Raw genomic sequence first — 24,796 nt, forward strand, 5'->3', positions numbered from 1 at the left:
CTGTATGGCGGTCTCCCTGTATAGGGGGTCTCTCTGTATGGGGGTCTCTCTGTATGGCGGTCTCCCTGTATAGGGGTCTCTCTGTATGGGGGTCTCTCTGTATGGCGGTCTTCCTGTATGGGGGTCTCCCTGTATGGGGGTCTCTCTGTATGGGGTCTCCCTGTATGGCGGTCTCCCTGTATGGGGGTCTCCCTATATGGCGCTCCCCCTTCTGTATTTTGCAGTCTGTCGCCCTCCCTGGCAGTCTTGTTGTCGCGCTCTGTAGTCTGCTGCATGTTATTCAGTCCTCAGCACCTCTCTGCTCCTGTCCCGCTGTTTCATGTGACGGCTGACAGCTGAGCGGATGTCGGAATGTGTCATCTTTCAGGGGGCCCCTCCGTTGCCTTGCCGCGGGTGAGAAGAGAGGTCTCCGGGGTCCTCCTTTGATTTGATGATGTAGAAAATAAGCCATAATGTAATGTGACCGCCACCGCAACAAATATTTCTTAATTAATTGACCTGAACTCAATCTTGTGCTGATTAATTAGCTGCAGTCCAGCAGGGGGGGGGGGGGGACAGGAAATTAAGTGTGGAATGGAAGGACTGAAGGGATTGTGGACAGGTTGCTGAAGTCTCCTAGCAACTCCCGTCACCGAAATTCAACGGAACGGAACAATCTAAGAGATCGCTTAGAGGGTGTATTTATAAGAAAAAAAAGGAAAAAAAAATGTGCATTGATAGAAACTTCATATAAATTCATTCTGTGGCGAATAGGGCAACATCGAATGTTCTCAGCTATATTCTCTGCCATCCCAATTTTATTAATTGAAAAAAAAACTGTGATTAGCGAAAATACTGCATTATGGCCACTAGATGGAGATGATGAGCATACATATGTTTATGATACTGGGGGCCATCTAGTGGCCATAATGTAGTATTTTCCACATTCACATTTTCTTTTTCAATGAATAACATTCAATCTACAGAGAACATAACCTGAGAACATTCAATTCACTCAATATGCACAGAAAGAGGTCAAATGAAGTTTCAAACAGAAAGTGTTTTGTTATACTGTTTCTGATCAATAGGTGCAGAAAAATGCCTGTTGATCCTGCCGGATATCCAGTGGGCTGATAAGGTCCTGTAGTATCTGCCTTAGCTTCACTCTCACATTGTTTCCAGCTATTTCTGAAGACTACAGAACACCCCTCGCTTGGTGCTTCATCATGCTGTGGGGGGAGGGGTTCTTCAGAAATAGCTGGAAACAATGCGATTGAGAGTGCAGCAAAGGCAGATAGTACACAACGTTATCAGGAAATACAGAACGTTATCAGGACATTTTCTTAGGATAGGAAATGGCAGGATCACCAGGTGAAAATAAAGGGGGAAAAAAGACTATAAAAAACAAAAAAAAACAAATGCAACCACCACATCTAAGTACAAGCAATTTATGACATTTTTGTCTTTGGGTTTATATTAATTTCAACAGAAGATTGAATATGACCCCGCCATTGCTGCAACAAAGTCTTTTAGTACCCCCTAAAAAAAAAAAAAGGCCAAAGTGCACCCCCCCCCACCACCTAATTACTGCCCCTCCTCCAGACTCAAGAGCTGTGCTACATTAGCACCAGATTGCTATTTTTGGAGTGGGCCCCTTCTTATTTGGGGGCCCTTTCTTTGGAAACACAATCATATTCTGAAGAAAAGTCTCTGCCATTCTCCAAAAACCAATCCAAACATTCTGATACCAGCTGACCACCCGAGGCTTTACACACAGATATTTTACATTTCAACAGGTTTATTTTAAGCATACAGGTTAACTGTCCCAGATTTTCAAGTATAGTCCTGCACCTTGACCTTTATTTAGAGGTGGGGCATGGGTAGAACCAACTCTGAAGGTGGGTGTGATGGACATTTAGAGGCTATTTAGAGGATCGGTTTGGGTGGGACAATTGAATAAATTGAGTATGATTTGGGTGGACAAAATGCGGACCATTTTTGGGATTTACAGTGCCCCAAGATAGAAGCCAACTGTCAAGGATTTGCAAGGACAGTCTTGCATCTTCGTTCCACCAATGAATTCCAGGTGACCCTGGATGACGTTGGCGACGTGCGGACGAAACACGTCGGGGCGTGAGATTGCTGACGAAACACATCGGGACGTGGGATTGCTGACGAAACACGTCGGGACGTGAGATTGCTGACGAAACACGTTGGGATATGAGATCGTAACAGCAGAAGTTTCGGTTTGAGGTGGATCGCAGATGGAACGCGGAAGTGGTGTCTCCATCGCCTGAAAACTGCGATCTCCTTGATAATGGCTTATTGAAACATGACTGTAGTAAGTACAATTTTAATTTAATAAATTTTCCACTGTTTGATACTACGCCATGAGAGCTCCCCTTTCTTTTCTCTACATAGCTTCGGTCCCAATGAATTAAAAAACGTGAATAATACCTCATATTTAAAGGGAGAGTGACCCATTTAAAAATCCACTGTGTATATCTAAATACGGAAGGATATTTATGGATTATCGTCCCATTTTGATCGATATGTGACCCCCTATAATCAAGGGGTCCAATATATCTGGTAAGCAGACATTTTTGCACTCACTGGGTGAAGGAGTGAAGGTGAAGTGTATCTCTACTATCAAGTTTCAGGATACTCACCAGCTGCCTTGAGATTGAGATACCTCCCGCTGGCCCTTTTGCACTAGAGACTCTAATAGTTTAACATATATGCACTATTTCACCTCTTGCACGGGTTTTCACCTTGTATGGTTTATAAATCACAATTTTAAATATAATTGAAATTTAAGTTTAATTGAAATTTAATTCAAATTAGCACTTATACTGTATATATTTATTTAATTAATTTATGTATGTAATTTGGTTGAGCGCCGTACCCCCCTTATAAGCTTCGTTCCACCAATGCCTTGTCCTGGGCTGTGTCCCCGAATCACAGCATCCAACCTTATTTCAGTTGCTGCACATGCACTATAAGGCATTGATTAGGGGGGAGTGATCCCTAAATATTTAGAGATGGGGTATGGGTGGGACCAACTCAGAAGGCGGGTGTTATGCGCAGTCCCTGCCTATTTTGGACAGAACCAACTAAAAAAAAAAGGGTTGTAATTTAGGTTAACAAGATGCGGTCCATGGTTGGGGTTTCCAGTGTCCCACGATATATATATATATATATATATATATATATATATATATATATATATATATATAGATTTGCAAGGACAGTCCTACAACCTGGTCCCTCTGTCCCACCAATGCTTTGCACTGGGCCAAGGGCGGACTGGGCTAGGGGGCAGGGGGGAAATTGCCCCCTGGGCCGCTCTGATGTCCTGTAAAAAGGCTGCAATGCTTCTGCCACAGACATTCCTAAAAGATTCCTGGTGAAGAGAAGTAAAAGGTCCCCACTTCTGACCTACTTAGTGCTGGATGAAGACGAGGACAGAGCGTAGCCCCCCCCAACCCGGCACACCCCTGCCATAGATGGGATAAACTGTGTCAACTGTGTCTGAGCAGAGGCCATTTCCATGCCCCACTAGACACTCTCCCCCGGCCAGCCCCAACCGAGCTGTCCCAGCTCCCCCCAACCGCCCCCTGCAGGCCAGGTAGGGAACCCAGATTTGGCCGGTGGGTAGAGAGTACCTGGAGCGGAGCTTTAGGCTGGAATGGGGGTCAGAAGGAGGCCGGGAAGAGGGAGAGTGGGAGGGGGGCCGAATCGCTGCACCATGGGCCTCTGGACTGTACTTACCCACTGGTCCGAAAGTTGCCAGTCAGCCCCTGCCCTGGGCCATGTCTCGGGATCACAGCATCATCCTTATCTGAGGTTACTCCACATGCACTGTAAGACATTGATCGCAGGGTTTGGGTTCACAAGTGAATGACCCCTCCATAATAAGTTAGGTCGGACAACTCAGAAGATGGGTGTGATGGGCAGCCCCTGCCTGTTTAGAGGTGAGGATTGGACGGAACCAGCTAAAAAAGTGGGCGTGGTTTTGGTGTAGGAAATGCAGACTATGGTTGTGTCCCAAGGTTCAGACTTAATGTTGGAAAATACACTTTTAAGTGGTGTTAACGCAATGCTAACGCATCCCTAATCCATATTGGGATCTACATCAACGTTCTCCTCTTGCCATCATTTTTACAATAAGCAGTAAAATACAATTAATTACTCCACAGCAACCAATCAGCTGCCACTGTTCTGACTGTCCTAAACCACCACAAGGCAAAGACTGGATTGCATATTGAGAGAAAAATCCGCCACTTACAAGCAAACTGGAGGTTAGCCTCGCGGCTGCGGATGGTCCCCACCATATTGGTGGCTTCACATTGGAAGATGCCGACATCTCGATCCCGATCCGGAGTATTGATGATTAAACTTCTGTCGAGGACCCGGTATCGGTAATCCTGGGCTTCATCCAGAAGGGTGCCGTTCACTCTCCACCTGCAGATATCACAGAACACACAGAGGGGAGTGTGAATGGGCCCTAAAAAGTCCCAGGTTTTTTAATGTGTCCCCAACGTGAGCCAGTCTGTCCATCCCAGTGCAGGTACCTACCGCGTGACAGGTTTGGGGTGGCCCTGAGCCTCGCACACCAGCCGCAGCGTCCGATCTTCGGAGTCCAGAGGAAAGACGATATTGGACGGCTCCTGGGTGAACACCGGGCCCTGCAGGGTCAGCTCATCTGCAAAGACAAAGGGGAACATTTTTAATTTTCACTTTAATATTGCAACAAACAGAACACATTCCCCGCAGAGACATATCAGCTATTACTGTGCGATGAGGAGCGGCGGTAATACGGCGACTCGGCCCCGCAGCGGCGCGACCCCCCGGACCTCTCTGCAGGAAGCACACAGACATCTCCTGCGGTGTGAAGGTGGCGGAAGAATTCTGCATTTGCACATCGAATAAAATGTGTTGCGTCTCCACATATTTCCCCGACTGCAAATTTCCAGATTTCATTTCATGTCGTCCCGGCGGCGGCGGCGGCGAGTGGAGGAGCGCGTCTGTTTACGCTGAATAACTAATTCCCAGGGACCAGGTGTCTTAATGAGGATTTCAAAAACAAAGAAAATATCATCTTCCCATTTAGCACAGGCATGCAAAAAAAAAATTAAGCGGATTAGCGGAGGACTGCTTTAAAGGAGACCGGCGCCCAGAGAAAACCGGAGGCGCACAGTGCTCTCCTCCTGAAAATATGCATTTCCTGGCTCTCCCGATGTCATCGCTTCTATTCTGAGCCACTCACCTGGCAGGAGTTCTGGCGTCACTTTTAATGACTTTTAATGTGCAATTTTTTTTTTCTATTTTTTTTTTGGCTTTAATTTAGGTTTAAGGAATACATTATTAGTGAGAATAAAATGCAGAAAGAATGGGCGGAGACTAAAATAAAGAATCTACTTCAAAAAAGTGAGTGGAAAAAAAGTCTCCTTATGACAGCAATTCTAAGCGGGGGCACCGCAACAGCCTGGTGTGCCCCCTGGGGTTGTCAGGGGTGCCACGTTGTTTTTTCAGTGTCATGCGTTTCTGTGGTGCAGGTGGGTGGGTCCCCAACACCATGGAAGCGCATGGTGCTAACTGGGTGCAGGCAACAATCAGACATCCCCATCATTCTGAAAGGTGTGAAAGTCCACCTCCATTTAGACCGGCTCCACCTCCTGCTCTCTGCTGTGTTGTGCTAGGGGGGGGGCTCTGATTTGAAAAGTGGACCAAGTAACCTGATGTGCAAAGGGAAACTGAGGACTCTGATGTGAAGGGGGGGGGCTGAATACTCTGATGTGAAGGGGGGGGGCTGAATACTCTGATGTGAAGGGGGGGCTGAATACTCTGATGTGAAGGGGGGGGGCTGAATACTCTGATGCGAAGGGGGGGGGCTGAATACTCTGATGTGAAAGGGGGGGGTTTAATACTCTGATGTGAAAGGGGGGACTGAGGACTCTGATGTGAAAGGGGGGGGGAGTGGTGACTGTGAAATTGATGGATGAAATGTGACTCTGGGCCTCCATGTACAGAGTGGCCTCCCTCCTCCCCGGACTCTGTCCATCCACTCCATCTCTGATGACTGCTGCGCGGGAAGGGTCAGGCCGGAGCTCCATCTCCATTCTCAGCTCCATAAATAAGTAATGGAGGAAAGTGTTTCAGGTAAATAGTTTCAGAATCCGGGGGAGGGGAGGGGGGTGGCTTGGCTCGCCAAAGTAAACTTTCAGTAAATGGTTTCCGTATTCGGTGCTGTTCTCATCGCCATCGGCAGCCGAGCGTTTCCGCTGGCCTGACCTTTACCTCCAGCGGGCCGGAGTCCTCGGCTGGGATTGCTGCATGCACGGAAAGATGCAATAAATATGCAAAACGCTCACTAAGCAGCCAGCCTGCCAATCCGTCTCCGCTTCCCAATGAAGATAATAATAGAATTCGACCTGAGGCTCCCCCATCGCCCCGGCAACAGATCAATACATCATTATGGCGCTAATGGCGGTTAAGGGGAGGATTATGCAGAAGGCGCGGCATTTGGGGCTTTCCCGATACAAGGAGGTCCGTCCTTCAGAACACCACAGCTGCCATTTTACAGTTTGCCAGGAAATTTTGTTCTTTGAGCATGTGCTAAGTGAAAGCTTTGAGATGGCGAAGGAGCTGGTGGGAGAACGCGCAGAACACAAATCTTCTTACTGTGATCCCAGTCCACCGGGGACTTTTACTTTGGGGAGTTTCACCTTCTAAGTGTTACTACCCGTTACAAATTACAATTATTCAGAAGTTGCCGTGAATATGAGGAATCGTGGAAATTACAAGGACCCACCAACAGTTATGGGGACCTGCTGACGAAACCACCAACATTTCGAGGAACCTTCGAAATTACGAGGAACCGCCAACATTACGAGGAACCTTCAACATTACGAGGAACAGCCAACATTACGAGGAACCTTCAACATTATGGGGAGCCACTGATATTACGAGGAACTGCCGACATTACGGGGAACTGCCAACATTACAAGGAACAGCTAACATTACGAGGAACCGGCGACATTATGGGGAACCACCAACATTACTAGGAAATTTCAACATTTTGAGGAACCACCAACATTCCGAGCAACTGCCGACATAACAAGGTACTGCCAACATTACGGGGAACCGCCAACATTACGAGGAACCGCCAACATTAAAGGGGAACCTCCGACATTACGGGGAACTGCTGACATTAGGAGGAACCGCCAACATTACAAGAAACCGCCGACATTACGAGGGACTGCCAACATTACAAGGACCCACCGACATTACGAGGAACCCCCGACATTACGAGAAACCGCCGACATTATGGGCAACCGCCGACATTGCAAGGAGCCACCGACAGTTACGCTGAACTGCTGACATTATGGAGAACCGCCAACATTACAGGGGATTGCCGACCATATGAGGAACTACTGCTGGGATTACGAGGAACCACCGACATTATGGGAAATTGGCAACATTATTAGGAACCGCCAACATTACAGGAAACCTCTGACATTACGGGGAACCGCCGACATTACGAGGAGCCACCAAAATTACCGGGAACCTCAGACATTACGAGGAACCACCAACATTACAGAGAACTTCCAACATTACGGGGAACTGCCGACATTACGGGGAACTGCCGACATTATGAGTAACCGCCGACATTACGAGGAACCGCCGATAATATGGGGAACCGCCAACATTGCGAGGAGCCACCGACATTACAAGAAATTGCAGACATTACAAGCGACTGCTAACATTACAAGGACCCACCGACATTACAGGGAACCGCCAACATTACAAGGACCCACCGACATTGCGAGGAACCGCCGATATTACGGGGAACCGACGCCATTGCGAGGAGCCACCGACATTAGGAGGGACCACCAACATTACGAGGAACTGCCAACAGTTACGGGGTACTGCTGACATTATGGGGAACCGCCAACATTTCAGGGAATCACCAACCATATGAGGAACTGCTGGGATTATGAGGAACCACTGACATTACGGGGAACTGTCGACATTATTAGGTAGCACCAACATTACGAGGAACTGACAACATTATGAGGAACCACCAACATTAGGAAGCCGACATGGGAGCACGGCCGATCACCGAGGATGAAAATTGCTATTTGCTTTTAGTATACCGAGAGAGAGCAACAGTACAGGAGATGGTGGGGATCAAAAATCCCTCTAACTGGATCACAACACAGAAAAGCCTTCTGAGACCATAACATGGCCCAAAATTAAGAAGATGAGACGGCACTCTGAGAATCTCTGACAGGACTTCCAATGGTACTTCCAGAAGGAATCCCTGGCCGTACTTCCAATAGTACTCAGAAAATAGAGAAGGACATCCTCAACACGCTCAACCCAGGTGGTCAATGGAGGCTGTGAGGAAGATTGATGCTGCGACTGAGACTCCTGCAAGCCATGAGTGAACAACGGTGTAATGAAAGCTAACGCATTTCAGCTGAAAGATGCCTTATATATAACTCTCAGCTATCAGTAGGGACTCTTGGCTAGCGGATTTATCCTGCATGGATCTTCTACCATCTTTGTAATAAAAGTTATTACTGGAGTCTTTAAATGAGTGTCAGTTTTCATCATACTGTACTCCGAAAATTCCTGCAAGGACCTGCAATGATACTTGAAGAATTCTTGCCAGGTCTCCAATGATACTTAAAGAACTCCTGCCAGGACTTCTTATAGTACTCTTAGAATTCCTCCCAGGACTTCCTATAGTATTCTCTAAACCTCTGCCAGGGCTTCCAATGATACTCTCAGAATTCCTGCCAGGGCTTCCTATGGTACTGCCAATCCCTATCAAGACTTCCTTGAAATAACACTGGGTATGTCCTCTAAGGGTTATTTCAGCCTTTGCAGTGGCCAGCTATTCTTGTTTAGGGGGCTATAATACTGACCTGTGAGATTGCCCAACATTTGCCAAACATGATTGACCCGACCACTCTCTTGTTATTCAAAAAATTCCCAAAAAGTGCAGCACTAGTGATCAGTATAAATCAATAGAGAAAACACGTGAAAGTGAATAATCCAAATGATTTAATAATTGAGGTGTCAACACTGTATTTTTCTTAAATAGATATGAATACAAGCTCTCTATATAACTGTGAAACAAACTCTCTGTTAGGTTAAGACCCCTGAAGAAGCGGACAACATACCGCGAAACATGTTGGACAAGACCTACACAATGTATTATTATATGTCTGTATTTATTTATTCTTTTTTATGATTGTGATTTAATAAATTTAACAGCTTGCCGACCGCCGCACGACTATTTATGTCGGCAGTCAGCCCCTCACAGGCAAAGCGACGTAGGGCTACGTCGCTAGCCTGTGAGGCTCTAGGGAGCGAGCGCAACCCGCGCGGTCACGGCCCCCCCCGCGCATGTGCCCGGTGGCACTCACGATCGTCCGTTAGAGTGGGAGAAAGGCAGGCGGATAATGTAAACACAGCCGCCTGCAAGTCTCCCCTGTGTAAGAATGGAGATCAGACGGTTCTGCTATGTAGGACCATTGATCTCTGTTCTTACACTAGTAGCCACAGCCAATCACAGTTAGAAACACGCCCCTAGGACACACTTAACCCCTCCCTCTTCAATACAGTTAACTCCTTCACTGCCAGTGTAATTTTTACAGTAACAGTGCATAGGTATAGCACTGATTACTGCAGTAATGTCACTGGTAACCCCAAAAGTGTCAAAAATGTCAGTCAAGGGTCCGATCTGTCCGCCGCAATGTCGCAGTCCTGCAAAAAAAAAAATCGCAGATCGCCGCCATTACTCGTTAAAAAAAAAACACAACAAAAATTACAATAATCTTTCCCTTTGTTAGTAAACGCGATAACTTTTGCGCAAACCAATCAAAATACGCTTTTTGCGATTTTTTTTACCAAACATATGTAGCAGAAAACAAATTGGCCGAAAATGTTAAAAAAATTTGATTTTTACATTTTTTGTTTTGGGAATTTCATATAAAAGATATGAAAAATATTGTTATTTTTGCAAAATTGTTGCTCTTTTTTTGTTTATAGCGCATGATCAAAAAATCGCACAGGTGATCAAACACCACCAAAAGAAAGCTCTGTTTGTGGAAAAAAAAGGAATTCGTTTAGGTACAGCGTCGCACGACCGCGCAATTGTCCGTTAAAGTCACGCAGTGCCGAATCGCAAAATACCCCCGGTCGTTTAGCAGCCAAATCCTCCGGGGCTTAAGTGGTTAAGTAGGACAAAAAACAAAAGGTGTGCTCTTGATTTTTGGCTTTACTGCGGGTCGGAAGAAGAAATGGCGCCCCCATAGGTGGTATTGCTGTGATTGTCAGGAGTAGGAGAATTTATTTTGCAGGTTTTTTATAGTGGGGGATGGTAATGGCATATAAGGCTAAGGTTTAAAAAAATGATATCTTTTTACTATGTTGGGCCGGTTTTCTTTTCATAATTAAACACAATCAGGAGATCTCCATGAACATTTCCCACCAAATGAAAGCCTGACCTGTCCTGGGAAAACGCCGTCCAATCCCCTCCCCCGGATACACCAAGTTGTTACAATGTACAGATTTACCAACACGGGACAAATGTTTACAATCAGTTCCGGGCGGTAAGGTTTGTGGTAGGGATAGACCGATTATCGGCGGCCGATATGCACTTTCCCCGATATATCGGTATTGGCCCTGGAACTGGCTGATATTTTTGTGACATCATTCTGCCTTCTTAGGCCGCCTCCCTCGCCTTGGACAGCCTCGTCTGGAGTCGGGATTAGTCTCACGGGAGCGAATTACATCCATACACCTACCCACAGCCCCTGTGCCAGCCACCCACCCACCATAGGGTGCCAGCCAGCCAGCCACCCACATCCACAGGCCCTGTACCAGCTAGCCAGCCAGACACCCACAGGCCCTGTACCAGTCACAGGCACTGTACCAGCCAGCCAGCCACCCACAGACCCTGTGCCAGCCACCCACCCACCACCGGTTGCCAGCCAGCCACCCACCACAGGGTGCCAGTCAGCCAGCCATCCACCACAGGGTGCCAGTCAGCCAGCCATCCACCACAGGGTGCCAGCAAGCCACCCATCCACCACAGGGTGCCAGCAAGCCACCCACCACAGGGTGCCAGCAAGCCACCCACCAAAGGATGCCAGCCAGCCACCCACCACAGGGTGCCAGCCAGCCAGCCACCCACCACAGGGTGCCAGCAAGCCACCCACCAAAGGATGCCAGCCAGCCACCCACCACAGGGTGCCAGCCAGCCATCCACCCACCACAGGGTGCCACCCACCCACTCACCACAGGGTGCCAGCCAGCCATCCACCACAGGGTGCCAGCCAGCCATCCACCACAGGGTGCCAGCAAGCCACCCAACACAGGGTGCCAGCCAGCCAGCCATCCACCACAGGGTGCCAGCCAGCCATCCACCACAGGGTGTCACCCACCCACCCACCACAGGGTGCCAGCAAGCCAGCAATTAAGCATTAACCAAAAATTAACATGTTCAGTACCAGATTTGTGTCAAAAATTGTCTTTATTTTTCAAAACTTGAAATGTACAAAATATCGGCCCATATTGGTTGATAGCGATACGTTGTGACCAAAATATCGGTATCGGCCCTGAAAAAACCATATGGGTCTATCCCTCGTTTGTGGTCATGCAGGTTAGATACAGCAATACAGGAGAAATGGTCAGATGGTCATTGATGGAGCGATTCCTTCCCTCTGTACATTGTATCCATAGTAAGAATCCCCCCCCCCATCCTTCCCTCTGTACATTGTATCCATAGTAAGAATCCCCCCCCCCATCCTTCCCTCTGTACATTGTATCCATAGTAAGAATCCCCCCCCCCCATCCTTCCCTCTGTACATTGTATCCATAGTAGGAATCCCCCCCCCATCCTTCCCTCTGTACATTGTATCCATAGTAGGAATCCCCCCCCCATCCTTCCCTCTGTACATTGTATCCATAGTAAGAATCCCCCCCCCATCCTTCCCTCTGTACATTGTATCCATAGTAAGAATCCCCCCCCCCCCATCCTTCCCTCTGTACATTGTATCCATAGTAAGAATCCCCCCCCCATACACACTGAATGAGGATTAGATACACCTGGTGTCACATTGTACATTATACGGTTAAAGGTGTCACATGATTGCGCCCGCGGGGCGAGGAGCTGCAGGAAGAGCGGGTGATGAAACACTTGGCAGGAGTGTCACCTGTACGGGGTGAGGCTTCCTGGCCTCCTGGGGGGGAGGGAGAGAAACATGAGATAATTGCACCTCTGGGCCTAAAATATCGCTCCCCCCTCCCCCCCCCCCGGGACAAGTTGTTTTGAAGTGGAAAGACGAAGAAAGATATTGTAGCATTGAGCGCAGCTGGAAGGATGAGGCGGCAGGAGAGCGCCAACCATAAGAAGAGATAGGAGGATATGGGGGCGGGGGGGGGATTGGAGTGTGGGGGGCTCTTTTAGCCATGCGTTTGATGGGGCATTAAAAGCACATGGCTGAGCCGTATTTTTAGCACCCCCAAACTGTCTCCCTGCCTGTGATAAAAACGATCGCTCCGGTCACGTTCAGGGGGCAGTAAGCTCACCCAACGTGGCCCATTCAGGGCAACACCAATTCCCAACAACCGCATGACGTCACCTTCTCATTGCCATTCGATCGCCTCTGAAAATCGATCCAAGCACAGACCGCTATTGAAAGGCGTGGCAGTTTGTGAAAAGAAAGTCAAAACTGGATCAGGAAAATCTCACATCAGCACCAGAAACGTTCCAATATTTATAAATCAGGAGATTTCACTATAATGATCCCTGGTGATCCTGCCATGGGGGTCCTTGTTCAGGCACCTCCTGTTATATTATAGGGTGACAACTCTCTGTCCCAGTCTCCTAATAGTCCTCCTGCGTTGTCACCTTGTCACATTGGCTACCATTGGAGACTACAAGGCATTGTTTCAGCACACATTACACAGACATGGCCCACTGTGGTCACCATCTGCCATGGAGGTCCTTGTTATAGGGTGACAACTCTCTGTCCCGGTCTCCTAATTGTCCTCCTGTGCTGTCACCAGGGCAGGGACAAGGGGGGGGGGCAGGAGGGACAGCTGCCCTGGGCAGATCGAGGGAGAGGAATTGCATTGGTGGGAGCAATTTGGGGGGCAGCAGGGGTTAAAAATTGCTAAAAGTGGTGATTTAGGGGGCTTTGTGTTGGGAGGGGGGAATCTGGGAAGAGGGTTTGTGCTAGGGGGAAGGATTTGGGGGGTTTGTGCTTGAAAAGGTGATATGGTGAAGGGGGGAGGGAAGAGAATTGTGCTAGGAGGGGAAATTTGGGGGTGAATTTGTGCTGGGGGGGATTTGGAGGGGGGAGAGAGGATGTGTATTCAGAGGGTAAATTTGGGGGGTGGATTTGTGCTGGGAGGGGGGATTTGGAGATTTGTGCTGGGGTGGAGGATGTGTACTCGGAGGGGAAATTTTAAGAGAAGAGGATTTGTGCTAGGAGAAGGGATTTGGGGGATTTATGCTAGAAGAGGTGATATGGTGAAGGGGGGAAGAGAATTGTGCTAGGAGGGAAAATTTGGGGGGGGGGGGGGCTGGATTTGTGCTAGGAGGGGGGATTTGGGGGAATTGTGCTATAAGAAGTGATATTGTGAAGGGGGAAGGAAAATTGTGCTAGAAGGGGAAATTTGGGGGTGGATTTGTGTTAAGAGGGGGGATTTATGCTAGAAGAGGTGATATGGTGAAGGGGGGAAGAGAATTGTGCTAGGAGGGAAAATTTGGGGGGGGGGGGTTGTGCTAGAAGAGGTGATATGGTGAAGGGGGGAGGAAAATGTTGCTAGAAGGGGAAATTTGGGGGGTGGATTTGTGTTAAGAGGGGGGATTTGTGCTAGAAGAGGTGATATGGTGAAGGGGGGAGGAAAATGGTGCTAGAAGGGGAAATTTGGGGGGTGGATTTGTGTTAAGAGGGGGGATTTGTGCTAGAAGAGGTGATATGGTGAAGGGGGGAGGAAAATGGTGCTAGAAGGGGAAATTTGGGGGGTGGATTTGTGTTAAGAGGGGGGATTTGTGCTAGAAGAGGTGATATGGTGAAGGGGGGAGGAAAATGGTGCTAGAAGGGGAAATTTGGGGGGTGGATTTGTGTTAAGAGGGGGGATTTGTGCTAGAAGAGGTGATATGGTGAAGGGGGGAGGAAAATGGTGCTAGAAGGGGAAATTTGGGGGGTGGATTTGTGTTAAGAGGAGGGATTTGTGCTAGAAGAGGTGATATGGTGAAGAGGGGAGGAGAATTGGGCTCGATGGGAACATTTGGGGGGTGGATTTGTGCTAAGAGGGATTATTTGGGGGATTTGTGCTGGAAGAGGTGATACGGTGAATGGCGAGTAAAATTGTGCTGGAAGGGAAATTTATGCTCATACATCTTGGGGGGGGGGGGGGGGTGGGGTGTCAGTTTTGCACATTCGCCCTGGGCTCTGGGTGACCTTCCCCCGGCACTGGTTGTCACCCTGTGATAAGGGGTACTGATAGTGACTAGAAGTGGATGTTTCTGCACACATTACCATCTGCCATGGAGGTCCTTGTTCAGGCACTTCCTGTTATAGGGTGACAACGCTTTGTCCCGGTCTCCTAATTGTCCTCCTGCGTTGTCACCCTGTCAGACAGACTTCTGATAATGACTACAAGTAATCTCTTTAGCACACAATATACAGACATGGTCCACTGTTGTCACCATCAGGAAACATAAGAAATGCCATGGAGCCGTCACTGGGGTGCATGGAGACAGGAAGTGGCTGTGAAGAGGCTGCAGGAGATCCGCAGCACTGAGACATAACAAAGGGAAGACAAATATCTTATATAAAAATGAAGGCAATTGTTTATGGAGACAGTAGAGAGCCATCGGGGGTTACATCTAATCCTGGGACAGTAAAGAGGAGATTTATGGAGAGTGGCGGATATAAAAAGCTATGCTGCTCATTTCAATTACTGGGAAATCTTAAAGCTGGAGTTTAATCTGCTTATATTTTGTCTTCCCAGGTCCCCCCCCCCCCAGCCTCCCCCCCCTCATTAACATGCTAGTGTGACTGATTTAGAAAATCCTTTCCATTTTTATTGCATATCTTATTTTAGACCCAGGAAAGTTATCACTCTGTACTTCTCTATGCAATGCAGGCAGATCATGGCTGGTGGGAGGATCCGGCCTGACAACATCCCAGCCCCCCTGCCTCAGTACTCCTCTCCAGAGCCCTCAGTCCTGATGCAAGCAGTGGGAGGAGTCATGCAAATAATAAAATGCCTTGATAGATGGGTGTCAGCCTGGAGAAGTGGGCGTTCCTTGGCAGGCTGCATTTGCATAGGCAACGCCCAAATGTAATCCTGAGCCTCCATGATTGGAAGGGCTGAAATCCAATGAATAGAAGTGGCGGGGGCCAGCCCGCCAGGTAGCAGAGGATGGGTGCCCAACCTGTGGCCCTCCAGCTGTTGTGGAACTACAAGTCTCATGAGGCATTGCATGGTTGACAGTTACAAGCATGGCTCCCAAAGGCAGAGGCATGATGGGACTTGTAGTTCCGCACCAGCTGGAGGTCCACAGGTTGAGCACAATGGGCCGCTAGATGATGCTGGGCGTCCTCCAGCCAATAAATGGGACGGGGCTCTATCTGATTGGCTGCAGCTTCTAATGCACCTGGTGAAAGGCTCACAGTGTGCGGTGACATCAGAGGAAGCTGCTACACCTGTGCAAAACTAAAGGGGGAGGAGCCACTACACCTGTGCAAGACTGAAGGGGTAGGAGCTGCTACACCTGTGCAAAACTAAAGGGGGAGGAGCCACTACACCTGTGCAAGACTGAAGGGGTAGGAGCTGCTACACCCTTGCAAAACTAAAGGGGGAGGAGCCTCTACACCTGCGCAAGACTGAAGGGGGAGGAGCCTCTACACCTGTGCAAGACTGAAGGGGGAGGAGCCGCTACACCTGTGCAAAACTAAAGGGGAGGAGCCTCTACACCTGTGCAAGACTGAAGGGGGAGGAGCTGCTACACCTGTGCAAGACTGAAGGGGGAGGAGTCACTACACCTGTGCAAGATGAAGGGGGAGGAGTCGCTACACCTGTGCAAGACTGAAGGGGGAGGAGTCGCTACACCTGTGCAAGACTGAAGGGGGAGGAGTCGCTACACCCGTGCAAGACTGAAGGGGGAGGAGCGGGTACACCTGTGCAAGACTGAAGGGGGAGGAGCCGGAACACCTGTGCAAGACTTAAGGGGGAGGAGCCAGAATACCTGTGCAAAACTGAAGGGGGAGGAGTCGGTACACCTGTGCAAGAATGAAGGGGGAGGAGTCACTACACCTGTGCAAGACTTAAGGGGGAGGAGCCGGAACACCCGTGCAAGCCTGATGGGGGGGGGGGGCAATTTAACCCCTTCCTAGTCCAGCCATCTGCAGATCAGAGCGCCCCCCCAGTACATCCACCATTCTGCGTGTCATTCCATCCCCTCGCAGGCCGGTGACATGGCGTGACAATGGGAATGAAGGACATCATCAAAGATCGAATCTCTGGAATATCATCTCACACTCGTCCTCCATAATTCAAATCTTATTTTAAGCACTAATATAAATTCCACCCCAGCAAATTAAAACAGTAAGAATTAATTGGATATGCAAATGAGATTATCTGGTATATAAATCTAATTACGAAGCAATTTGTTCTAACAGTGAGAATGGGGACAAGACTCACCCTTCAAAGAGCACCTGTCACCGTACGGCGTGACATTCAGAGGGTCAAAACTGATGGACAGAGGGGGGGGGGGAGCACGGGGGCCCCGGACAACATCCGGGACTCCCCAGATCATATCTCACCTTCTTCAATCATAGACATTCTGTTTGAATGGATAATTGGGATTTTTATTTGGGGACAATGTATCTTTTTTCTTGTTTTTATTAGAAACAAAGCAAGTAAACTTTATGACATTGATTATTGCGGTGATCGTGTATCTCTTTCAGAACATTGTATCATTATGAAGATCAGAGAAGAGGAGAAAGATGACAAATCCCATCGTCTCTTCCGGTTGTAGTTTTGTCCTTGACCCATTTCCACCATCCTGAGCCATCCATAGAGGAAGTGATCAGGAATGTTCTATCTTCTTCCTACTCCGAACCTTCCCACAGATAATCAGATTGGACGGATCGTTTTGATGGTCCATGTCTTCAATGTTATTATATCATTGGGATCCGAATCTACACACAACCAAGAGTCATAGACTGGATTAGGACAGGAGGACACAGGGACCAGTAGATGGCAATCCCTCAAGTATTGGGAGTCACAGGATTGGGATCCATGTCTACACACAACCCAGAGTCATAGACTGGATTAGGACAGGAGGACACAGGGGCCAGTAGATGGCAGTCAAATCCCTCAAGAATTGATAACAGATGCCTGAGATCTCCATATTATATATTACAAAGTGCTCTATCTGTGAGGGGTCTCGGTCCATGGAGGTCATGGTATGGTTAGCAGTCATTGGTCACATTCAGCCGGCCTTGGTTTGCAATACTGAAGAGTTTCAGTCCAGGTGGCTTCATCAGGTCAAATGGGTGTTGAAGATCTGACAGCAATTCCCAACATTGTATCATTACTAAGATCAGAGAAGAGGAGAAGGATGACAAAACCCATTGTCTCTTCTGGTTGGAGATTTGTCCTTGACCCATTTCCACCATCCTGAACCAACCACAGAGGAAGTGATTGGGAACATTATATGTTCTGCTGCTGATCCCATTCTGTATCTTCCCAACTACAGATAATCTGATTGGATGGATTGTTTAGATGGTCTTCATCCGTCCATGTCTTTGATGTTATGATATCAGAGGCAGGATTGGGATCCATGTCTACACACAACCCAGAGTCACACTGGATTACGCAGGGACACAAGGGCCAGTAGATGGCAGTCAACTCCCCTCAAGTATTATTAGATCTCCATATCATATATTACAATACAAAGTGCTCTGTCTGTGGAGGGTTCCACCTATCCAGTTCATGGTATGGTTAGCAGTCAATGGTCACTCACAATCAGCTGGCCTTGTTTTGCAATATTGAAGAGTTTCAGTCCAGGTGGCTTCCTCAGGTCAAATGAGTGTTGGAGATCTGACAGCAATTCCCAACATTGTATCGTTACTAAGAGAAGATAAGAGAAGAAGAATGAGAAATTGCATCGTCTCTTCCGGTTCCGGCTTTGTCCTTTACCCATTTTCATCATCCCGAGCCATCCACAGGGGAAGTGATCAGGAATATTATATATTCTGCCACTTATCGTGTTCCGCAACTTCCAATTTACGGATATCTGATTGGATGGATCGCTTGGATGGTGTTCATCAGTTTGAACCTCTGAGGTTCTTCAATGTTATGATACCAGAGACAGGATTGGGATCCATATCTACAGACAACCCAGAGTCATAGACTGGATCAGGATAGGGGGACACAGCAGCCAGTAGATGGTGGCCAACTTTCAACTTTCAATCCAGGTGGCTTCCTCAGGTCCAACAACCAACACTGGTTCCAGATCTCCTAGCACCGTGGCCCTTCTCATTTCCTGGCTGGAGGATGTCCACCATCGCCTAGCACTTTCCTCCCCAGCCTGACTGTCTCTAGCCTGCCCCTTTCATTCACTGGATTTCAGGTTATTTCCATTATGGAGGCTCAGCATGAGGGCGTTTTCTAGGGCGGTCTTCATGCAAATACAGTCTGCCTAGGAACACCCTATCCTCCAGACTGACACCCACACATCAAGGCGCTTTGATATTTGCATAACTCCTCCCAAGAGCCAGCCAGTGTCAGGAAGCTATGTACAGACCCCCTTTAGCCCCTCCCACCAGCCATGATCTGCCTGCATTGTATAGAGAAGAACAGAGATCCGGTGATGACATTATTTGGTATAAAAATGTATGTAATGAAAATGGAAAGGTTTTATTTATTAATGCCATAAGGATAATAATCTGCGAATCCCGTCAGACTGTGTCTAAATAATGCAAAATGTGACCTGGCAGCATGAAAGGGTCACCTGACCTCTAAGTGTGACCGTTCTCCCATTCCCCTCCCCCCGGAGTCCTCTGATCGATTTTACCGGAACCGCTCTTTAAAATTTTAAGCCGCCATCGCAACGCGGCTTCCAGCAAAATATTAATCCCATAAAAAAGGAATATATTGAATTAATCAGAAAGCGTTTCATCGTTAAAGGCAAACAAAACACTCGCCCCCCCCCTCCACCCAACTCTGCCAATAACCGCCGGCCCGCTCATTAAATATGAAGAGCCTTTAAATTTTGGAGGGCAGAAGGTACAGCGCCTGGCATAATGGTCACCCTCTCCTGAAAATCATCCCATCCCGGTCCCGGCAATCAGCGGCGGCTCGGAGATTAAACACCTCCATAAATTTCCCATCATCCACCGGGCTTTTCGGATGCCAGCTTGCTTGACCATTCAGTGGCCTAATAATTCCGCTAAAAGCCGGACAGGACTCCGCTTTAAAATATTTCTAGGTCATGAAGTGCAAAATAACCGAAAATGGAGCCGATCCTTCGCCTGCCGGCGCACTTCATTTCCTGATTAAACGATATCCAGGATGATTACCGCCGAGCGCTGGGGCCAAGGGGGCACCTCATATTTATTGGGTCTATTTAAAGGGCCACTAAAGCTCGTTTATATCATTATTTCACATAAGAGAGTGCAGAATCATGATAGATAGATAGATAGATAGATAGATAGATAGATAGATAGATAGATAGATAGATAGATAGATAGATAGATAGATAGATAGATAGATAGATAGATAAAAGGGGCCAGGCTAGTGATAGTTAGTCTGAGGGGGAAAGCGTTAGATGATGCTGGACGTCCTCCAGCCAGGAAATGGGGCGGGGCTCTATCTGACTGGCTGCAGATTCTGATGCACATTGTGAAAGCTCACAGTGTGCGGTGAAATCAGAGGAAGTCGTTTCAGTCCAGGAGAAGAGCCCCTACACCTGTGCAAGACTGAAGGGGGAGGAGCCGCTACACCTGTGCAAGACTGAAGGGGGAGGAGCCGCTACACCTGTGCAAGACTGAAGGGGGAGGAGTGAGTACACCTGTGCAAGGCTGAAGAGGGAGGAGATGGTACACCTGTGCAAGACTGAAGAGGGAGGAATCAATACACCTGTGCCAGACTGAAGGGGAGCAGTCGATACACCTGTGCCAGACTGAAGGGGAGGAAACGGTACATCTGTGCCAGACTGAAGGGGGAAGAGATGGTACATCTGTGCCAGACTGAAGGGGAGGAGCCTGTACACCTGTGCAAGACTTAAGGGGGAGGAGCTGGTACACCTGTGCAAGACTGAAGAGGGAGGAGTAAGTACACCTATGCAAGACTGAAGGGGGAGGAGCTTCTACACCTGTACAAGACTGAAGGGGGAGGAGCCAATACACCTGTACCAGACCGAAGGGGTGGAGTAGGTACACCTGTGCCAGACTGAAGGGGAGGAGTCGATACACCTGTGCCAGACTGTAGGGGAAGAGATGGTACACCTGTGCCAGACTGAAGGGGAGGAACCGGGACATCTGTGCCAGACTGAAGGGGGAAGAGTTGGTACACCTGTACAAGACTGAAGAGGGAGGAGTAAGTACACCTGTGCAAGACTGAAGGGGGAGGAGCCGCTACACCTGTACAAGACTGAAGGGGAGGAGCCAATACACCTGTGCCAGACCGAAGGGGTGGAGCAGGTACACCTGTGCCAGACTGAAGGGGAGGAGCCGATACACCTGTGCCAGACTGAAGGGGGAAGAGATGGTACACCTGTGCCAGACTGAAGGGGAGGAGCCGTACACCTGTGCAAGACTGAAGGGGGAGGAGCTGGTACACCTGTGCCAGCCTGAGGGGGAGGAGCCAGTACACCTGTGCCATAATGAAGGAGGAGGAGCTGGTACACCTGTGCCAGACTGAAGGGGGAGGAGCCGATGCGCCTGTGCAAAAATGAAGGGGGAGGAGCAGGTACACCTGTGCCAGACAAAAGGAAGGGGGAGGATGGAGATGGAATGTAAATAAGTATCAGTTTGCAGGTCGCTGTGATGAGTCTCGGGGATCGCACTCGGCCTCCATATGCTGAGCTTTATCTGATTGCGGAGATATTACATGACAGATGTAACAAAGTTACAGGCAGCCCGGGGCGGCGGCTCGCTCTGTAATTACCGGACCTTCCGATGATTTACTTTGTAGTTGAATGCGGAAAACTCGCAGAGACGACGCGGACGGACCTGGAACCTTCGCCGTGTAATATCTCAGATGAAAGGGAATGATTCATCAAACGGCGTTATCTCCAGTGACATAAACAAAAGCGCTTATTCCACGCCGTGCGCTACTTCAGACGCCATTAATTAGGCCCCCAAGAACTGCACGCTGCCGCGTCTTTAATATTGCACGTGGCGCCGATTTATATTTAATACCTGGAGAAGGAAATCTGATAACCGACTAAGAAATGTCATCTATGTAACCAACTTAATTTCTTCTAGGTGCGTCTCCTACACCGAATCTTCATATCTCCATCATATGTCATCCTGACAGTGAAAAAAACAGAGATCTCTCCTTCGTGAGAGCTCCCCAATCCACCTTCACAGCATATAGTGCCCCAACATTGGTGTTAGTGGGAGGAATAGTGCCCCATCATTGGTATCAGTGGGAGGAATAGTGCCCCATCATTGGTATCAGTGGGAGGAATAGTGTCCCATCATTGGTGTCAGTGTGGGAATAGTGCCCCATCATTGGTATCACTGGGAGGAATAGTGCCCCATCATTGGTGTCAGTGGGAGGAATAGTGCCCCATCATTGGTGTCAGTGGGAGGAATAGTGGCCCATCATTGGTGTCAGTGGGAGGAATAGTGCCCCATCATTGGTGTCAGTGGGAGGAATAGTGCCCCATCATTGGTGTCAGTGGGAGGAATAGTGCCCCATCATTGGTATCACTGGGAGGAATAGTGCCCCATCATTAGTGTCAGTGGGAGGAATAGTGCCCCATCATTGGTATCAGTAGAAGGAATAGTGTCCCATCATTGGTGTCAGTGGGTGGAATAGTGCCCCATCATTGGTGTCAGTGGGAGGAATAGTGCCCCATCATTGGTGTCAGTGGGAGGAATAGTGCCCCATCATTGGTGTCAGTGGGAGGAATAGTGCCCCATCATTGGTGTCAGTGGGAGGAATAGTGCCCCATCATTGGTGTCAGTGGGAGGAATAGTGCCCCATCATTGGTGTCAGTAGGAGGAATAGTGCCCCATCATTGGTGTCAGTGGGAGGAATATAATCAGCCGTAAACCACTTGCAAACTGCAACATATACACTATTTTACCAAAAGGCACTGATGTTGGACAAAAAGACATGGCTTTCAGGCTCGGCTCTAATTCATCCCAAAGGTATTCTATCAGGTTGAGAGCAGAATTCTGTGCAGGGCAGTCAATTTGCTCCACCGCAAACTCACTAATCCATGTCTTTATGGACCTTGCTTTGTGCACTGATCCAAATCATTTGGTGGAGGGGGGATTATGATGTGGGGATGATTTTCAGGGGTTGGGCTTGGCCCCTTAGTTCCAGTGAAGGGAACTCTTAAGGCGTCAGCATACCAAGACATTCTGGACAATTTCATGCTCCCAACTTTGTGGCAACAGTTTGGGGATGGCCCCTTCTTGTTCCAAAATGACTGCGCACCAGTGCACAAAGCAAGGTCCATAAAGACATGGATGAGCGAGTTTGGGGTGGAGGAACATGACTGGCCTGCACAGAGTCCTGACCTCAACCCGATAAGATTGTGAGCCAGGCCTTCTCATCCAACATCAGTGCTTGACTTCACAAATGCGCTTCTGGAAGAATGGTGAAACATCCCCATAGACACTCCTAAACCTTGTGGACAGCCTTCCCAGAAGAGTTGAAGCTGTTATAGCTGCAAAGGGGGGGCCAACTCAATATTGAACCCTACGGACTAAGAATGGGATGCCATTAAAGTTTATGTGCGTGTAAAGGCAGGCGTTCCAATACTTTTGGTAATATAGTGTATATAGAGAGGCGTCCCAATACTTTTGGTAATATAGTGTATATAGAGAGGCGTCCCAATACTTTTGGTAATATAGTGTATATAGAGAGGCGTCCCAATACTTTTGGTAATATAGTGTCTATAGAGAGGCGCCCCAATACTTTTGGTAATATAGTGTATATAGAGAGGCGTCCCAGTACTTTTGGTAATATAGTGTATATAGAGAGGCGTCCCAATACTTTTGGTGATATAGTGTATATACGTGTTGCGGTTGGCAAGTGGCTATGTGCTGAGTGGAGGATCTATGATGTGAATGTAGCTCAGTATAAGCACAGTGTGGATGCGATTGTATTAGCCTCATGAATAAGCGCAACAGCGCAAATCATGTCAAGTCTTTTCTGCTGCTGTAAAGTATTTATCGGAATAAAGTCTCCTGGTGCTCCACGATGTGCAGCCAGGCAAAGCCGGTGAGTGGGAGGCAACAAAGGAGCATGAACATGAGCCGATCCCCAGGGGGCAGTGGTGTTTAACTCTATACATTGACTTTGGATGTCGTTATTACCCCCCCATCAGTGTCCCATTGGGGAGATTTCCCTTCACTTCCTGTCTTGTACACCAAGCACAGCAACGTTCCCTTTAGAAGATTCTCCATTCCTGTTGTGGTGACAAAATTAAACAATTTGGATGTTTCACTTTCAGTCCCAGTGCCTGGGGGGTCCCTTTTCAGGAAATTGGTAAGTTCATCTCAAGCGTTGCAGATACGATTCTGAAAATCCAAACTGAACACCCCGGGGTGTTTTTATTTTTTTTGTGAGAATACTCAGCAGAACAGAAAAACAAACGCACCTCGGAGTCTCCAGGAAATAATCCATGCCAACGACGGCATGCAGCAATGTAATTCATGTCAATCATGATGAGGAGCCGCCCGCCCCCGCTCTACCCGCCGCACTCCTGCCGCTAAATGACGGATTCCTGGCTGCAGTCATTTACAGTATCTCACAAAAGTAAGTACACCCCTCACACTTGTGTAAATATTTCATTCTATCTTTTCATGTGACAACACTGAAGAAATGACACTTTGCTACAATGTAAAGTAATGGGAGGAATAGTGCCCCATGGTTGATATCAGTGGGAGGAATGGTGCCCCATTGTTGGTATTAATGGGAGGAAGAGAGCCCCATGGTTGATATCAGTGGGAGGAATGGTGCCCCATTGTTGGTATCAGTGGTAAGAAGAGAGTCTCGTGGTTGGTATCAATGGGAGGAAGAGAGCCCCATGGTTGGTATCAATGGGAGGAAGAGAGTCCCATGGTTGGTATCAATGGGAGGAAGAGAGTCCCATGGTTGGTATCAATGGGAGGAAGAGAGTCCCATGGTTGGTATCAATGGGAGGAAGAGAGTCCCATGGTTGGTATCAATGGGAGGAAGAGAGTCCCATGGTTGGTATCAATGGGAGAAAGAGAGCCCCATGGTTGGTATCACTGAGAGTAAATCATGCCCCATGATTGGTTTTAACAGGAGGAATCGTGCCCTATGATTGGTTTTAAAGGGAGGAACCGTGCCCCATGGTTGGTTTTAAAGGGAGGAATAGTGCCCCATGGTTGGTATCAATGGTAAGAATAGTACCCCATGGTTGGTATCAATGGGAGGAAGAGAGCCCCATGGTTGGTATCAATGGTAGGAGGAAAGCCCCAAGGTTGTTATCAACGGGAGGAAAAGAGCCCCATGGTTGGTATCAATAGGAGGAAGAGAGCCCCATGTCTGGTATCAATGGGAG

At 48.3% G+C, this 24,796-nt stretch overlaps 1 protein-coding gene across 3 annotated transcripts in view; it reads right to left on the minus strand.

Annotated features, from left to right (window-relative positions):
* The window catches only part of LOC309561911 (contactin-4-like), a 192,434-nt gene that overhangs the window by 80,215 nt on the left and 87,423 nt on the right, over positions 1 to 24,796 (minus strand). For all 3 annotated transcript variants that reach the window (XM_082265976.1, XM_082265975.1, XM_082265974.1), the window contains exons 3-4: positions 4,558 to 4,684; positions 4,268 to 4,443 (exon numbers count right to left, since the gene is read on the minus strand). In XM_082265976.1, the coding sequence (XP_082122102.1) occupies positions 4,268 to 4,443; positions 4,558 to 4,684 (303 nt within the window). The remainder of the gene's footprint in view (positions 1 to 4,267; positions 4,444 to 4,557; positions 4,685 to 24,796) is intronic.

The sequence above is a fragment of the Pelophylax lessonae genome (assembly GCF_965119305.1).
Source record: "Pelophylax lessonae genome assembly, chromosome: 8".
In the NCBI taxonomy this organism is placed as follows: Eukaryota; Metazoa; Chordata; class Amphibia; order Anura; family Ranidae; genus Pelophylax; species Pelophylax lessonae.